Raw genomic sequence first — 18,387 nt, forward strand, 5'->3', positions numbered from 1 at the left:
TACTGTAGGAAAGATCTTAATCTGTTCTAATACGATCCGGAGAGAAGCTGAAATCGGGTTATAACCAACAAATTAACAGGCTCTCAAAGGTACGAAACCCTTGTTTTTTCGTAACACTCGATTGTGGGGGTGTCCAGGGAAAATCTTGTATGGAGTCATTCTCAGATCTTCGAGATCTACTTGATTTAATCTGTAGCAGAAAATTAAACAGTCGTAACTCCACTATTGGCCCAAATGCAGTTAATATCATATTCAAGTTTAGCTGCTGCTTCTTGACCGCTGGCAAAAGATCGTAGCTCAGATATTGTTCGTTGTCTATACTTTTAAATTTTGTATCTTCATTTTTTATTAAGGTAAATAGTTTACTTGTTTTGCTCATTCCTCAAAATAAACTTTTCGGACATACGACTGTTAACCTCTCAGCTACAGGTAAAGAATTCCTTCTACTAAAACTCTTGGCAACAGAAAAGATTATAATAAGAAAAATTTTTAATATTTTTACCGAATTTGGTTAAATGGTCCCAGAATAAATTGGATGATAGCCACGCCCACTTTTTCGGTATCGAAAATTTCGAAAAATGCAAAACATGCGATAATTCAATATCAAACACGGATAAAGTGGTTCAACCTGGAGTGTGTACTGACTTTAAGACGCAAAATGAATGTTTATTATATCTTTGAAAAATCATTCATCAAAATCTGTTAATTTTGTACTGCATGGTTTGAAAAGTGGAGATAAACGTTGCTGATGAGTTGGAGTCTAGCGGCCTTCGAAATAGATCTATGCAACGAGCTATTAATGACAAGCAAATTATTATTAAAATTTGAGGTTCTTTTGGTTGATTTGGGACTCAAATTAAATTTGTTCCGAAACAATGGAAGCGATTTTAATCATATAGGGTTGATAGCAGCCGGCCCGTATATGGCGAATGTCTATATCCTCAATTAACTCAGGGGTATTAAGATGGTTAATTTTTTGAACATTTAAACCCAATGAAGTGGATAATGTTGGACGAGATATTGCAACGTCGGCAATATATATAATCTCATTCTATATTGTAAAACACGTTCAAGATTCTCTGCGATCTATAAGACCTAAAAGTAGCATGTAGGATATGTAGAAGGCTTATAGTATTTGCTAACCGGGCGGATTTATTTTATAACATCGATCCTGCTTTTTGATGTGGATTCTCAGCTTGGTAGTCAAGGAGAAGATTCCGTGTAAATTATGGACATTACGGACCTGCAACTTGAAACTTCCTGCTGGGAGGTTAGTCGATGCTCTGATGAAATCATTTGTTAATATCCTTTAGCATTTGGCAATTTTATTAAGTTCGGCCAATGTAGAGCTGCCGTGAATTGTGTGCTAGATCTAGGTATTCGCACAGGTGATGCGCTTTTTTTTTTTTTTTTTTTTTTGCAGGAACTCTCACAGCAGCTCCTGCATATCCTGTTGAACGGAATCCTCGTTCTCTCTGCGTCCAGGCCTAGTGACCAGTGTTAAGTGGTTGTGGCAGCAATTAATTCTACAGATTTCTTTTCTTGATTTATTTCCCAAAATCTTCCATATATGTTTCTTTTGCTTTATGTGAGTCGATGTATGTAGGTTCCAACGGTCTTGATCGATGCAGTTAAGCTCCAAAAAGCTCCAGGTCAGGAAGGCATACTAAAAGCGAGAGCTTAAGCTGTTTAGAATAACCAGCAGCTGCAATGTTTTTTAGAAAAATCTCACCACATAGCTCCTATCAAAACTTCAAGAGAAATAATCTGATGTCGGATTCACATCGTGAGGTCTGCTGAGACTACTTATGTCATCATATTGTCTTGATTTCCAACAGCCAAACTTATCAAGTTCAACTGCCTACATGTTGCAGTTTTCATCTAAATAAAGGCACAGTTCAGTTGGACACGATCTTACCGCTCATGTCTGATTACGAAGATATAAAGCCACATAATTTGTTAGAGTTTTAGTCCACTTGCGGCAGCCCAGACACTTAGTCTTCAAAACGCCCCCTCTTGACACTGCATTTTAATCAAGCTCTCGTGGAATATTGTTCATAGCGATAACACACAAACGCGGAGAGGAAACTCCTCCTTACGGAGTTCTTAAGCACACGTGGTTGCTGTGTTCACCGAAGCCGTAATAAGGTGTGTACCCTTATTTTGCAGCATTGATTACCTCGGCTCTTTATACCAATTCTTGCGAGGGTGTTGATCATCGCATTATTTCTCATTTCTTAAAAGGCAGCTAGTGGGCACTATTGTATGGTATCCATGAGCTTATGAAAGGAAGTTTCGGCTGGCCTGCCTTTCATGTTCGCATGTTGTGCTTAAAGCAGAGTTTATGTGTAGCAAGGACTAAAACCAACCTTATATGAATATCCAGAACGTTTCAGTGATCTTCAGCCTCATTGATATAAAGCTAATGGGTCTGTAGCGTTTGTTTGATGAGCAGAGGCTAGTGAGACACCGTTAATACTTTATGACAATAGGCGATTACAATACAACAACAATAATTATTTCCTAGAATTGGCAGAGATTATCCTCTGAGGACACCGTAGCTTTGATATTAATACACATATTGGCAAGGGGTAAAGTGATCGCATAGAAATGATAACAAAAACAACAATATTTTAAGAGCACTCTCAGTCAAGGAGTGAAGACACCGGGCGGTTTTTATGCTCCTACGTTGCAAATTTAAACGTTTTACTTTGTTTCTACTACGTTTCACCTCCTCTTACTTTCCTTTCACTATTTATGTGCACTCATAAACTCATAAGTAGTACACACAAAACACACCCAGATGCTTTTTATGGATGTAGAACATTTTTAAAATAGCCTCCTAGGCGTGTTGGGTTTTTGTTATGACAGTCCGTCGTTGCTGGCCTAAGGCAGACACAATTAACCATAAAAAGCTTTTCAGCGAAATACCCCGCAATCCAACCAAGTGGTTGCAAATTACTTCGAAAGTAGTATGAAGCCTAAGACTAGGGAGGCCATTGCACTTTCTTCATGATTTTCTTATCATGTTGATGTTCTATGAATTGGTTGACCCCCAGGAGACTAGCAGGCTTAAAATAAGCCCGCAGCAATACCGCCTGTTTTAAGAGGTGACCAAAGTACCCAATCGATTCAAAGGAACTAGGGGGTGGGAGGGCGGCATGGCCTAGAAGGTTCCATGTAATCACGTTAAATCCTTCCCAAAAACATCGGGCTAGTACCTTAATAATAGTACCAGATCTAGATCTGGCAAAGAACCATCAACTTCGATAGCAGTCCTGAAAACCTTCTGGGAGTGTCCTCACTAACAGCAAAAATATACAAATCTTATACCAATTTCACACAGAGGGTTAATGAAATAATTAAACTGAACTCTCATTGTTGCTTTATTCATATTTGGTTAGGTGCGACATTCATGGCACATGCTTTTTACTTTGATTGTTTTTGAAGTAACAGAGGTAGGAGCTGTTATCCTTTTAACTATTTTTTCGCTTAATATACCAAGTGAGGAGGAAAACTTAATTATTTAGTTAAACTAAATTGGGATTGGATTAAGTTTCTGTGTGAAATTCTACTAGTTGTAAATCAGTAAATCATACTTATGCGAAGATGTTTTCAATTCGAGAATCTTAAGTATTCTTTAAAACTTTTGAATAGTATGTGATGCAAGTTAGTTCTTTTTCCAACCAGTGCGATGTCAGTTAGAAAATTTCACTTTTAAACTGATACTTTTCGTATGTGCTAAATTATGGTATTAAAGCAGTGTACAAGGGATACGCTTCTTGTATGTGTGCTGTTCAGGTCTTGCTGATGGGCTCAACGAACACACAAGCTTTCGCCTTTGCTTAGAACATATTAGCTTCGCCGTCAAATAAACTCCTTGTGGTGTTTGTATTTAAGTAAATGCGGTAGTCAAGAAAACATATTACCATTAAAAAGGAAGTTTTGATTTAGTTTTTAACTACGTCCAGCTGTGCTCTGTTACTCACTTCATACAATTTAATTTCTAGTTTATGTACACACACATTTTCGACAAAACCTCAACTGACAAATAAGTTTTACTGCTTCTAATCTACATACTTAATCTCCCGCCCCGGATAAAGGAACATCGAAAGTTTGGAGGAAAGTATTTTCAATTAGAAAAATGTTTTTCTAAGCAGCGTCGCCCCTTGAAAGTGATTTGGCAAGCACTCTGGGTATATTTCTGCTGCCACCCAGTCGATTTGTTATCGAAAAGTTATCGCTTCGTTACCCATTTTTTTCGGAGTATTACTAACTTATTATCGGCGTGCTATTGATGACTGGTTTGTTATCGATGAGAGTTGGAGTGTGAGTGGGGGTGGGAGTGGAAGTGAGAGTTGTGGTGGGAGTGGAAGAAGGAAAGAGATTTAGTTACAAAATAATCGCTAAATTCTTTTGACGATCGCACGGTGGGGTATTTGACCAATCTAGCTGACAGCAGTTATTTCTGTTCAAAAAGAGGTCGTCTCACTTCATTGTTATGAAAGGAAATATTTGGCAGTAAATTCACAGTGTTCCGCGCAGAATTACTATGGATCGGGCCCCCGGTTTCGAATGGATTTTTTGGCATTACAAGAAATATGTCAATATGGGTATCAAACGAAAAGTATTTTACTCTTCATTTCTATTAACATTTTTAAGAAGGGTTGCCACCACACCTTCCTTTTTATATTTCTTTCTATATCCACTGCCATTACGGAAACGGCTTAACCGATTTTAATCAAATTTGGTGCATCGATATAGTATTACATTTTAAGACTTTTCACTTAGGTGTTGCCAATGAGGATGTTTTCAAAATGATGCCACCTTTTGCCAATACGGGTATCAGTCTCTTACAAAATTGATCACTAATCAAAAAATCGCGGGTATGGTCAGCCGTTTTTGTTATTACATTTTGAAACAAACACAAGCTTATGTATTTCCAAAAAATTACTGACATGATATGCCATGAAAAAACGATATATCTAAAAAATTGGAATATTTTGAAAAATTGACTTTTGGCCACTTTTTAAAAAGAAAAATTTTAAAAGTCAAAAAATTTAATATCTTTACAGTATATAAGTAAATTATGTCAACATTTAACTCCAGTAATGATATGGTGCAAAAAAATACAAAAACAAAATAAAATTTCAAAATGGACGTGCCTATGACGGTAATTGTTTTCTCTGGAAATGGGCGAAATCGGTTGAAGCCATGCCCAGTTTTTATACACAGTCGACCGTCTGTCCTTCCGCTCGGCCGCTAACACGATAACTTGAGCAAAAATCGATATATCTTTACTATACTTAATTCACGTACTTATCTGAACTCACCTTATCTTGGTATTAAAAATGGGCGAAATCCGACTATGACCACGCCCACTTTTTCGATATCGAAAATTTCGGAAAATGAAAAAAATGCCATAACTCTATACCAAAGACGAAAAAAGGGATGAAACATGGTGATTGGATTAGTTTTTGATGAAAAATATAACTTTAGAAAAAACTTTGTAAAATGGGTGTGGCATCTACCATATTAAGTAGAAGAAAATGAAAAAGGTCTGCAGGGCGAAATCAAAAGCCCTTGGAATCATGGCAGGAATACTGTTCGTGGTATTACATATATAAATAAATTAGCGGTACCCGACAAATGATGTTCTGGGTCAGCCTGGTCCACATTTTGGTCAATACTTCGAAAACGCCTTCACATATACAACTAAGGGTCATTCCCTTTTAAAACCCTCTTTAATACCTTCAATTTGATACCCATATCATACAAACACATTATAGAGTCACCCCTGGTCCACCTTTATGGCGATATCTCGAAAAGGCGTCCACCTATAGAACTAAGGCCCACTCCCTTTTAAAATACTCATTACCACCTTTCATTTGATGCCCATATCGTACAAACACATTCTAGAGTCACCCCTGGTCCACCTTTATGGCGGTTTCTCGAAAAGGCGTCCACTATAGCCCACTTCGTTTTAAAACACTCAATAACACCTTTCACTTGATACCCATATCGTACAAACACATTCTAGAATCACCCATGGTCCACCTTTATGGCGATATCTCGAAAAGACGTCCACGTATAAAACTATGGCCGCTCCCTTTTAAAATACTCTTTAATACCTTCCATTTGATAACTATGTCATACAAACACATTCCAGGGTTACCCTAGGTTGATTTTCCTACATGGTGATTTTCCCTTATTTTGTCTCCAAAGCTCTCAGCTTAGTATGTAATGTTCGGTTACACCCGAACTTAGCCTTCCTTACTTGTTTGTCCAAGCAATATCTCACGTTTTTGGAGCCGCTACTCGAAGAAGAGTTGACGTATACATAAGTTGGTACACATATGCCTCAATAGGATTGGAAAAGTAATATATCTGAAATAAACTGTACAATTGAAACTCACGCTGTTTATATAATGTTCAGTTACACAACTGGTTATTTTTTTTTTTTTGGAAAGTTTGAATATTTGATGTAATTTTGATGGGCTTTTTTTTCTTCGCAGAAACTCTAGAACTATTAAAAGACCTTTTAGATATATGGATTAATATATTTCTGAAACTTTTAAAATTGTCGATATTTTGGAAAATGGTACTTTGAGGAAATCTTTTTTTCTAATATCAATAACAAAAACCATTGTATAAAGCAATATGAGCAAAGCTCGCTAATTAAATACATATGATCATATTGATATAATAGTAACAGCGTAAGTATTAAAAACAAATACTGTAAAAATTTGTACAAATTTCACTAAGCGGGACACTCATATGGCTGAGTAGCTAAAGGCATCTGCCTTTGCACTGATATGAATGTTGGAAATTCGAGTTCAACGCACAGCTCCCGAAAAGCTCACTGATGAAGAAGTGAAATTTAGAAACATGTCCTAGTAACCATCGCCGTTTGTAAACTTACAATTTTTATCTAATATCAATAACGGAAATGTTTACCTCTTCAAACATTTATTCTTAATTTTATAACTGTTTTGTGTTGCTAGCGTAACAATTTTTTTACACCTTTTTTAAAATTTTGCGGCTTTTTTTAGAAAAAGCGAATGTTTGCTGTCACATTCTTGAAGTTTCCTTCGGATGCGTTACAAATATTGAACATTTTTTTACTTTCTTCGAAATTTTTCAATTCTTGAATTTCAAAAAAATTCGAATAACTTTATTATGTCGTTTGGGCCAATTTATAAATATTTGGTTTGCTAAAATGAGCATTTGTGGCCATAAATTAAAACAGGGTATATTTGTTATTCCCGACGCGTTTCGACGTTACCTTACGTCTTCTTCTTTGGGGATCTTTGTAATATTAAGTATATAAAATTAAATACATTAAACTTTATTTTAGGATATCTAACAATAAACATAAAACTGTTATAAGTTTTTTTTATATACTTAACATTAAACAGATCCCCAAAGAAGAAGACGTAATGTAACGTCGAAACGCGTCGGGAATAATAAATATACCCTGTTTTAATTTATGGCCACAAATGCTCATTTTAGCAAACCATTCGAATAACTATTTGCGTTATTTTTCAATACTATTTTCTACTTCTTAAAAACACTGCAGCTATTGGGAAGAAACTAAACTCACTTTTGTTACTAGTTTTGTTTTTGGGCGAATCTCTTCTTACCTACTAAGCGATCGCACTTTGTGATCAAAGCAAACATAGATGGGTCCGACGTTGGGCGCCATATTTCCGCGTATGTAAATTTTCTTAGGTACATGAAGGGATTTCGTCAATGCATACGGCAAAATTCATTAAAAGATCAATATGTATAATAAAACATTTTTTAGAAACCATTAAATGAAGATATTAATAAAATAACACTAAAGATGATTTTGGTTTCTAAACTCTCAATTGTAGATTTTTTCTTAAAAAAATGCTCAACATAAATAAAAAAGCGCACCATATGTAAATATCATACTCATTGTAATATGAAAATAAATTGTAGCATGTACTTAATTTTGTTTGCTTCACCAACTTTTGCATGTCCTTTGGAATGTCTTTAAAATAATATTAAATATTTCAATACTAAGAATTTCGATGTTTTGTTAATTCTACTTTTTATTCACCCAAATACTTTGCAGATCATCAATTCTATCATAAATGGGCATTGCTTTCCGATCCGGATGATTTCTATAGTGGACCAAAAGGTTATTTAAAATGTGATATTGGTATTATTGGTAAAGGTGATACCGTAAAGGTGCCTCAAAAATCTGAGAAAGATCCCGATGACATCGAAGCGTAAGTAGTAATTTAAATAAATAGGAAATTCATACAAAGGTATTTCAAACAATTAGTCTAGCTAAGAAACAGCCTACCCGGTTATGCGCTTTTCATTAGCATAAGATTACGAAGATCAGCGCGGTGCCGATATGAAAAAATTTAATTTGATTTGAAAAAAATTTCATTCGTGAAAAAAAGTTCATTTGATTTGAAAAAAGTTTCATTTGAATTTTAAAAAAATTTCATTTGATTTGAAATAGTTTCATTGATTTTAAAAAAGATTAATTTTATTTAAAAAAAAAGTTGCATTCGATTTAAAAACAGTTTCATTGCATTTGAAAAAAGTTTGATTTGATTTGAAATAAGTTTACTTTGATTAAAAAAAGTTGATTTGAAAAAATTTTCATTTTATATATATTTGATGAAAGTCACATTTATGAAAAAAATTCATTAGAATTTGAAAAAAGTTTCATTTTATTTAAAAAAGTTTGATTTGATTTAAAAAAGTTTAGTTTTTTGCACAAAGTTTCATGTGTTTTGAAAAAGTTTAATTTGTGAAAGAAAAAATCCTTTGATTTGAAAAAAAGTTTCATTTGATTTTAAAAAAGTCTCATTTGATTTAAAAAAAAATCTCATTTATAAAAAAAATCATTTCTTTGAAAAAAAAATTTCATTTCAGGAAAAAAAAATGTATTAATTTGAGAAAAAAATCATTTCATTTGAAAAAAGTTCATTTGAATTTGAAAAAAATTTCGTTTGATTTGAAAAATGCTTCATTTGATTTGAAAGCAGTTTCAATTGATTTCAAAAAAAGTTGTCTCATAGATTTGTAATATCGAGGATGAACTTTAAACATGCAGATGAAAAAATAATTGAAATGTTAAAAAAACAAAATACTTACATTGCGGATGGAAATCTGAAAGTTTTAAAACAGTATGAAACAAAAAAGCTCAATGTAATATACTACAATGCATTAATCGAAGCAGATCCGGAAACGTTCCAAAAGACTATCGCCGCCGAAAAAGTAAATATAGGTTGGGAAAAATGTAGAGTTTTTGATGGCCTTGAGGTACAACAGTGCTATAAATGTAGAGGATTCAACCACAAGGCCGCACAATGTAAAAATGAAGAAATCTGTGTGAAATGTTTAGAAAAACATAGTTCAAGGGATTGCAACCGAGAATTAACAAATAAATGTATTAACTGCATACGTGCGAAAGAAAGACTAAATATCGATGTGGACATTAATCACGTGACATTTAGTAAAAGTTGTCCACTATATGTGAATAAACTGGAAGCTAAAAGGAGAAAAAATGGTTACTAGCAATCAAAGTCAATAATACTTTTTTATGCAAATATACAAAGACTTATAAATAATAAAGCGGAGTTAGAGCACATTATAGAGGAGCATCAATACGATATAATAATTCTATCGGAAACTCATGTAACCGAAGACATAGAACTTAGTGAAATAAAACTACAAAATTTCAATAGTTTTCAGTGTGTATCAAGCTCTCGAAGAACAGGTGGCGTGATTATATACACGCATAAAGAAATTAAAGCGAATATTGTAGACTGTCTAGTCAGTGATATGAAAATATGGACATTAACAATAAAATGCATCGTTGATAACAACGAGCTGTACATCATGGGGCTTTATAGATCACCAAATAGCTCGGAACGTGAATTTTGCAACACATTTCAAGATAAACTGGAAACAATAACGGAAATAAGTAAAGATTTTATAATAGCAGGCGACTTTAACATTGACTGGTCGAAAGATAGTTTATACAAGCGAGAATTAGAAAAAATAATAAATGATAACGGTATAATGCAGAAAATGAACGAGAGTACTAGAATAACTAGAAACTCTAAAACCTTGATTGATTATGTTTTAACGAATATACACAATCTGAGAGTAACAGTGCAACATTCTCTAAAAATATCAGATCATGAGTCGATAGTTATAGAAAAACCTACTCGCGAAAGTGTAATAAAACCAAAGCACAAAGTAATTGAACAATTCCACTACAACCAGCGTGAATTTAATAGAATGCTTTTAAACAAAAAACTAAAACATAGTAACGCATATGATGTAAATGAAAACACTGTTATTCTGGAAAAGTGCATACAAGATTTGGTGGTAGCTAATACGAGAAGTAGAACGATTAGAAATAGCTCAAGTCGCAACAAATGGTTTAACTCAACGTTAAAGAAGCTAACAATAAATAAAATTAGAGCATACCAAGCTGAGAGAGTAATGGACGATACCAATTCATGATTAATTTATAAAAGTGTATGTAAAACATACAAACAAGAGATAATAAAGGCAAAAAATAAATACTTTAAGCTAAAAATCAATAGCACAACAAATCAAAAAGAAATGTGGAGAATACTTAAAAATTTAATACTTAGCAAAGATGTAAAAGAAATAAGCTCTATAATTTATAAAAACGAAGAAATAAGTGATGAAAATGAAATAGCTGATAAGCTCAATAAATACTTCATTGAGAGCATAGAATTAATAGATCATTCAATTGATAAATAAATATATATTAACAATATTGATCATTGTCCTGAAGCCTTTCATTTTAAAGAAATACAAATTTGCGAACTAAAGGCAATTTGTAAAAAACTTAAGAACAAAAAGGATTGGAATAATGTGAGCCCAAAGATCATTTTGGACAACTGGAATGTACTTGGGCCTTTCTTAACAAAGTTAATAAATCATTCATTAATGAGCGGAGTATTCCCAAATGAATGGAAGGACTCATTGGTAGTGCCAGTTGAAAAAATCGCTAAAACAAAAAATTGTGAAGAGTTTCGTCCAATAAATACTCTTAAGATATTTGAAAAAATAATTGAAGGTGTTGTGAAAAATCAACTACAAACGTACCTAGAAACTAATAATATACTGTCTCTAAACCAGTCCGGATTTCGTAAGAATCATTCGTGTAAAAGTGCAATAAACTTCGTCGTAAGCGAGTGGAAGAAGCGTCCACGAAAAACAGCAATAGCAGCTCTATTTCTTGATTTTAAAAGAGCATTTGAAGCAATAGACAGAGGTATTCTAATAAAAAAGCTGTATATGTATGGAATAAGAGGAAAAGAGCTACTTTGGTTTAAGGACTACCTTACAAATCGTAGACAGCAAACAAAAATAAAATCCACAAAATCAAGTTTGTCATATGTGAATACAGGGGTGCCCCAAGGATCTCTTCTGGGAACAATTCTGTTTATAATTTACATAAATGATATAGAAAAAGTGATATCAAAATCCAAATTGGTAATGTATGCAGACGATACATTGGTATATACAGAAGCAGAAACAGTGGAAGAATGTAAACGAAAGTTAGAATGTGATATAGATGAAATTATGAAATGGCTTAAAATGAATAGGCTCAAATTGAATGAACAGAAAACAAAAGTAATGGTGATGAATACAAATAGCGAAATAAATTTAGAGATAAATAATACTAGTATTGAGCAAGTAACCAATATGAAATACTTAGGTGTAATAATAGACAATGAGCTCAAATTTAACAATCACGTGGACTATTTGTGTAAAAAAAGCTGCAAAAAAGATTTACTTCTTTAGAAGAATACGAAATAAATTAGACACTTTAACAGCAATAAAAATATACAATACAATCATAAAGCCACATTTTGAATACTGTTCCACAATTCTGTACACATCTTGTAACCAATCACAAATAGGAAGAATACAGAAATTACAAAACAAATGTATGAGATCAATAATAAAATGCCACAAATACACCCCAATAAGTCACATGCTTGAAACATTGAAATGGCTAAATATTGAGCAAAAACTGATGCTCAATACACTAATAATGATTTTTAAAATTAAACAGAACAGGGCGCCGATGTATTTAACAAGTTGCATTCAGTATGTTAGAGATACACACCAATATGCTGTGCGGAATGCGAATGACTTTCGACTAGGATTACAGCGGACTACTGCAGCCCAAACACATTATTATATAAGGGCCTTAACATATTTAACTCGTTACCAGATTATATCCAACGAGAGAATAATATTATGAATTTTAAACGGCTATGTATAGATCTTATTCGAGGCTAAAATACTTTTTATTACTTTTTACTTTTTATTACTTAATATATATATATATCATACACGTCTGTGAATTGAAAATGAATTTGTGATATTTAAAATTTATTGTGAAATCAAAAAATATGTAAACATATTAATAATAAATATCAATCTATCTATCATTAATTTGAAAAAGGTTTCATGTTTCATTTGACCTAAAAAAAGTTTCATTTGATTTGAAAGCAGTTTAATTTGATTTTAAGAAAGTTTCATTTGAGTTGAAAAAAGTTTCAATTGATTTGAAAAAGTTTCGTTTGAAAAGAGTTCATTTTGCTTTTAAGAAGTTTTATTTGATTTAAAAATAGTTTAATTTGACCCGAATGCACAAGTTCCGTGCAAGCTTTGAAAATACTATTTTAGGGTTTATGATGTACATGGTACAGCGCCTAATTCTCTGTTGCTGTCAGTCCAACTTGTGGCTTATCTAGCATGTTTACTACGTCATCTCCATATACCTGATCTGAACCCCACGTGATTCGCGGGATTAAGTAAGATCACTGAGGGTGTTGAGTATATGGATATATACTTTAGAGCACAGCGTGAGTACTTTTCACTCAAATTAAGCTTTTTATAATTATGGCGGAATATAAACTAAGTTTCTCTTAGCTTTAGTTGTATAAAATAGGCCTCTAATGTAAACTGTAGGTAGTATATTTGGACGGATAGTTCAGACAAGGGGCTAAGTGTACAATATGCAGTCTAAGCGGGCTTGAGACTATGAATGCCTAAAATTAATTTTTGGAAAAAGTGACGTCTACAGCCGGAACTCACAGTACGAATATTCGGTCATGCCTACCGCCAGAATAGTCTAGATCCCTTAATCCTTTGGGATTGTTAGGGACTCCTGTGTAAACATTAAAACCATTTACACAGTTCTATAATCAAACTATAGAACTATCTTTCCTTCTATGAGGAATAAGAAGTATTATAGGAAGGCTTTAAAAAATGGTCAACAGTCCCCGAGGTTCAAGGGCGTATCTGTGATCGCCTGAACAGTTGGAGCGAAAATGTTTGCAAAACTACCGGTTGTTGTTGTTGTTGTTGTTGTTTTTGTAGGGATAGGGACACTCCCCGAAGGCCTTAGGAAGTGTTACCGATATTGATGGTACTTTGCCGGATCCAGATCCGGAACGTTCCGGTACCATGCCCGACCATCTTGGGAACGATTTGGTATGACCACACGCGACCTTCTAGGCCATACCGCCCTCCCACCCCCTACATCCATGAGGAGTTCGGGGTCGCCAGAGCCTCGGCTGTTAATGAAACAAGATTTGCCATGGATAGGTGAGGTTGACAATTGGGTTGGAGAAGCTATATTTTGCGCTGGCAACACCGCGGGCATATTCCAACCCCCTAACCCGCTAGGGGTAAAACTACCGGTCATGTCTATATCCACTTTGTTCCCGGGGTTTTCAAGAACAGTTTCTCACTCCGAAGTCTTCGCATTTCAGAAGGCAAACAAGGCATTCCAATGATAACAACACGTCTAGGTATTTTAGAGAGTCTGCTATTATCGGATTCTGATGTTGTAGAAGTGCAGGAGATGTATGCGCCTCTGGATATTTTAAGGCGTCGTATGGTATATCGTAGAGGGCGATTGACCAGTGTCCTGCCGGATTTGAATAAAAATCTTCAGACACTCTTTATCAATAGTGAGTTAGATATCAGGGGGCTTAGGGAGCAATATTGAGACATTCATGAATTGAGGTATCCACAACAGCGAATTAGCGTTAATTGGAGATATTGAGGGCTGCCCACACGTAAAGGCTACCAGCAGCTTATTGGGAAAATACAATATATAAATAAATGTAAAAAGAGTTTAAACCGAGCTTCTGAGAAATACAATAAAAATAGATTTTAGTTCAAAAACTTACTGTTAATCTATCTTTTAAGAACTTCTAAAATAAGCTTTGACTTTTAAATTAGTAATTTGCTGCTCCCAGTTGGTGTACCCATCGAAAGACAACGTGCCAAGTTCATTGTAAAAATATACCGCGCAGACGGCTTACCGCGCATGAACTCCTCTATAATGGCCAATGTTAAGAAAGCATTTACTGGCGAATCCAAAGATTTAGTGAGTCCATACGTGCAAGTGTCCTTCGCGGGACTATTGGTAAGAGAGTGTCAGAAGTTCGCCAAGTTATTTCTAATTTTACTTTTCATGCATATTCAGGGAAAGACAACAGTGAAGAAGAATGCGTACGCCCCAGTTTGGAATGAGCAGTTGGTATTTACAGAAATGTTTCCGCCGTTATGTCAGCGTATTAAGGTGAGTGAGCTCAAGTCATATTCTTTTTGTTTTATGCATTACATGTTCCTTCTTACATTTTCTGCCTTCTAATTTTGGTCGAGTTATCGATTTGTTATAGAAGTGTAATAAACTTAAGTTACTGATTTTTTATCGATTATTTATCGAGTGGCTACATATGTGATCAAAAAAAGTTATCGACAAATTATCGATCTGTTAACAAAAACTTGTCTATTATTTATCGAAGATTTTCCGACTTGTTACCGAAAGTTGTTTATTTGTTATTGGAGTGTTACCAATTTACGACTATTGTTTTGGTTTTCGAAAAGCTATCGGTTTGTTATCAAAAAGTTATTTAGTTGTTATCGGAGTATTACCAATTTATAAACGGCGTGTATCGACTTATTATAGAAAAGTTGCCAATTTTTATGGAAAATTATCGACTTATTATCAAAGAGCTATCGATATAAACTCGAATTTTGATAAATCGACGGTGAGAATTCGTTGTCGATAACAAGCCGATATTAGAATAATAACTTATCGATATCTGCTATTACCGATAAAAACCGACGAAGCTCTTCTTAAAAAGCCCGAAAATATTTTTTTCATTTCACTTCTTTATCAAGCTCAGATTAACTTAAGAATATTTGTTTTTTAGGCGTTCCGATATATTTTTACGCATCGAATTTCAAGAGTATTTGGCACTCACGTTTTTTATACCCAGCTGTACTTGTACACAGGGTATTATAACTTTGATTGGATAACGGTTGGTTGTACAGGTATAAAGGAATCGATATAGATATAGACTTCCTATATCAAAATCATCAGTCTCGAAAAAAATTTGATTGAGCTATGTCCGTCCGTCTGTCCGTTAAAACGATAACTTGAGTAAATATTGAGATACCTACACCAAATTTGGTACACGAACGTATCTGGACCCAGAATATATTGGTGTTCAAAATGAGCAAAATCGTATGACAACCACGCCCACTTTTTATATATATAACATTTTGGAAAACACAAAAACCTGATTATTTAGTAAATAATACAACTAGAATGTTGAAATATGACGTATGGGCTGATATTGAGACTCTTGATAAAAATTTGAAAAAAAAAATTTTAAATGGGCGTGGCACCGCCCACTTGTGATAAAATCAATTTTACAAATATTATTAATCATAAATCAAAAATCGTTAAACCTATCGTAACAAAATTCGGCAGAGAGGTTGCCTTTACTATAAGAATGCTTTGAAGAAAAATTAACGAAATCGGTTAAGGACCACGCCCACGACGTGGACGAATAAAATAAGCTATATCTTTGCAAAAAAGAGCTTTATATCAATGGTATATCATTTCCCAAGTGGATTTATAACAATAAATAGAAAAATCTTCAAATTTTAAAAAATGGGCGTGGCACCACCCCTTTTATGACTAAGCAATTTCCTATGTTTCGGGAGCCATAACTCGAAGAAAAATTAACGGATCGTAATAAAATTGGGTACACAAATTTTCTATAAAACCGCTATAGTAAAAAATATTTCTAGTAAAAATGGACGGGATCGGTTAAAGATCACGGAAACTTAGATATAAAACAAGTTTAAAAGGGTCATAGACTGGAATAATAAGATATAACTTAGCAAAAAAATAGTTTTGAATCAATTATATTTCACTTATCAAGTTTTATTGTAAGAGAAAATGGGAAGACATTTTTTTTAAACGGGCGGTGCCACGTGTTATGTAGAAATGGAATTTATCGGAAATGAAATGTACAATTAAAGTTCACACTGAGTATATAATGTTCAGTTACACACGAACTTAGACACCTTTACTTGTTTTAAACTATTTTTATTTCACATTTTCCGACTGATTGCTTTCAGATTCAACTACGCGACGCTGATCCCATGAAGCCAGCCATAATCGGTACACACTACATAGATCTTAAACAAATATCCAATGATGGTGATCGCGGCTTTCTACCCACTTTCGGTCCTTCTTTCATACATCTCTATGGCTCTACGCGTGATTATACCCTACTCGATCAACACTCCAATCTAAATACGGGCTTGGGTGAAGGTGTAAGCTATCGCGCACGTTTGCTACTTGCTATACGCACAGAAATTACAGATAACATGGAGATGACCACGGAGAAGAATGTAGAACTCGAGCCCGCTTATCCCATAACAGAATCATCCTATTCACGCAATGAAGAATTTTTCCTTTTTGGTTCTATTATAGAGGCGTCAATGTTGGATAAGAAAGTTAGCGATAAGACAGTATTTTTTGAATTGAGTATGGGCAATGCAGGTAATTCATTAGATGGTCATAATGAGAGTTTCTCAACGGCCACTGAAGATGGTGAAGAAGGTTGTGTGCTCGATACTGTAGATACTACTTCTTTTAGCAGCGTTACAAATGCCTGCAAACCAATTAGTCACGATAAGTCACATTATTATTTGCCCTATTGGGACTATAAGCCATGCATGGATGTAAGGTGTACGCTGCCAGATCTTCGGAGGCGTATGTATAATAGCAATATGTTGGCGAAAATGTCGGAGAAGTTGGTAAGTGAAAATTGCGTTTGACGTAATTTTAAAACGTGATTTTAACTCAAACGTTTACTTTTCAGGAAGAGGGTTTGTCAAAGACAAAAAAATTAATTGAGGATGAAGATATAAAAGCTGAAGTACGCTTACGCACCACACTCGAGGATCTGGCATCAGCTTGTATGCGCTACACGAGCATAACTAAAGCTAATTCGACGGGTCCAGGAAGTGGTAAGACAAAACTGGATAAAGAGCGCATGAAGCTTTGTCAAAGTGAGATAGTAAGTTGTGCTTTTCGTTGTGATTTTCGGAGTATGGGCCTTTGGTAATAACTCACAATCAATGTCTACTCTAGGAAAATTTATGTAATCTAGCACGCAATCTACGCGCACTCGTCACGCGCAGCTCATTGAAAGAGCGCTATAAAACCGCCCATACGTTCCAGCAGAAGCTTAAGTTTCTCATCGAAGATGTAAGTTGAGATCGCGACTCATCTTTATAAGGTTGTGCTACGCAATATAGGTACTTAGCCTAAGTTAAATTTTGTATAGGAAAAGGTCTCGTCGCATGTCGAAAAAGGTAGAATACTAATTAGCTGAAACATCACTCACAAAAGTGTATACCTTGAAAAGACTCCGTCGGCCCTCATCAAATTGTTTGCGACAAACTGGTTTCTACATTGCGCCATCTTCAGTGTAATTGTTTATTCGCAAGTGCAAAAAACTGTAAACATCCATAAAAATTCACTTAGCTAATTTGATGTTTTATTGCCTTCCCAATTGTAGATTAGGGCGACTTTTCATCATCTCTTGTTAAATTTAGTTTGAAGAAAGTCCAATTTCGACGTCATGCCGTCATGTCAATAACATTTTTAGTTCGTGAACAGTTAGAAAGAGTGATAAACTTATTCCTTATAAAGTTGTGAAGAGTCTAGTTTCGGCGCCGTGAACTCTCCTACAGGAAAGCATCAGCCAGGACCCCGTAAACCAAGCAGTGGATCGAGGAGAACGGCATCCTTAAATCATAACGGTAGATCTGTTCCTCATGCATTGGCCCGCGACCATTGCAAGAGTTCGTAAGAGAGAGTCATTCAATCAAAAGGTCGAAGCTAGAGTTGTGCAGTTGAGGGATTCGTAATCCCAAAAGCAGCGGAGCTTTCTGCACTCAGGCTTACGACTGAAGATAAGTAGCATAAAAGCAAAAGCCCCATCGCCTTTACATAAG

General features: G+C 34.7%; 1 protein-coding gene across 6 annotated transcripts in view; it reads left to right on the forward strand.

The window, feature by feature from the left end:
* The window catches only part of LOC137251077 (otoferlin-like), a 635,511-nt gene that overhangs the window by 605,849 nt on the left and 11,275 nt on the right, over positions 1 to 18,387 (forward strand). For all 6 annotated transcript variants that reach the window (XM_067785043.1, XM_067785044.1, XM_067785045.1 and 3 more), the window contains 6 exons: positions 8,102 to 8,258; positions 14,299 to 14,485; positions 14,546 to 14,641; positions 16,498 to 17,181; positions 17,247 to 17,444; positions 17,519 to 17,635. In XM_067785043.1, the coding sequence (XP_067641144.1) occupies positions 8,102 to 8,258; positions 14,299 to 14,485; positions 14,546 to 14,641; positions 16,498 to 17,181; positions 17,247 to 17,444; positions 17,519 to 17,635 (1,439 nt within the window). The remainder of the gene's footprint in view (positions 1 to 8,101; positions 8,259 to 14,298; positions 14,486 to 14,545; positions 14,642 to 16,497; positions 17,182 to 17,246; positions 17,445 to 17,518; positions 17,636 to 18,387) is intronic.

Source organism: Eurosta solidaginis, chromosome 4, assembly GCF_040869045.1.
Source record: "Eurosta solidaginis isolate ZX-2024a chromosome 4, ASM4086904v1, whole genome shotgun sequence".
In the NCBI taxonomy this organism is placed as follows: Eukaryota; Metazoa; Arthropoda; class Insecta; order Diptera; family Tephritidae; genus Eurosta; species Eurosta solidaginis.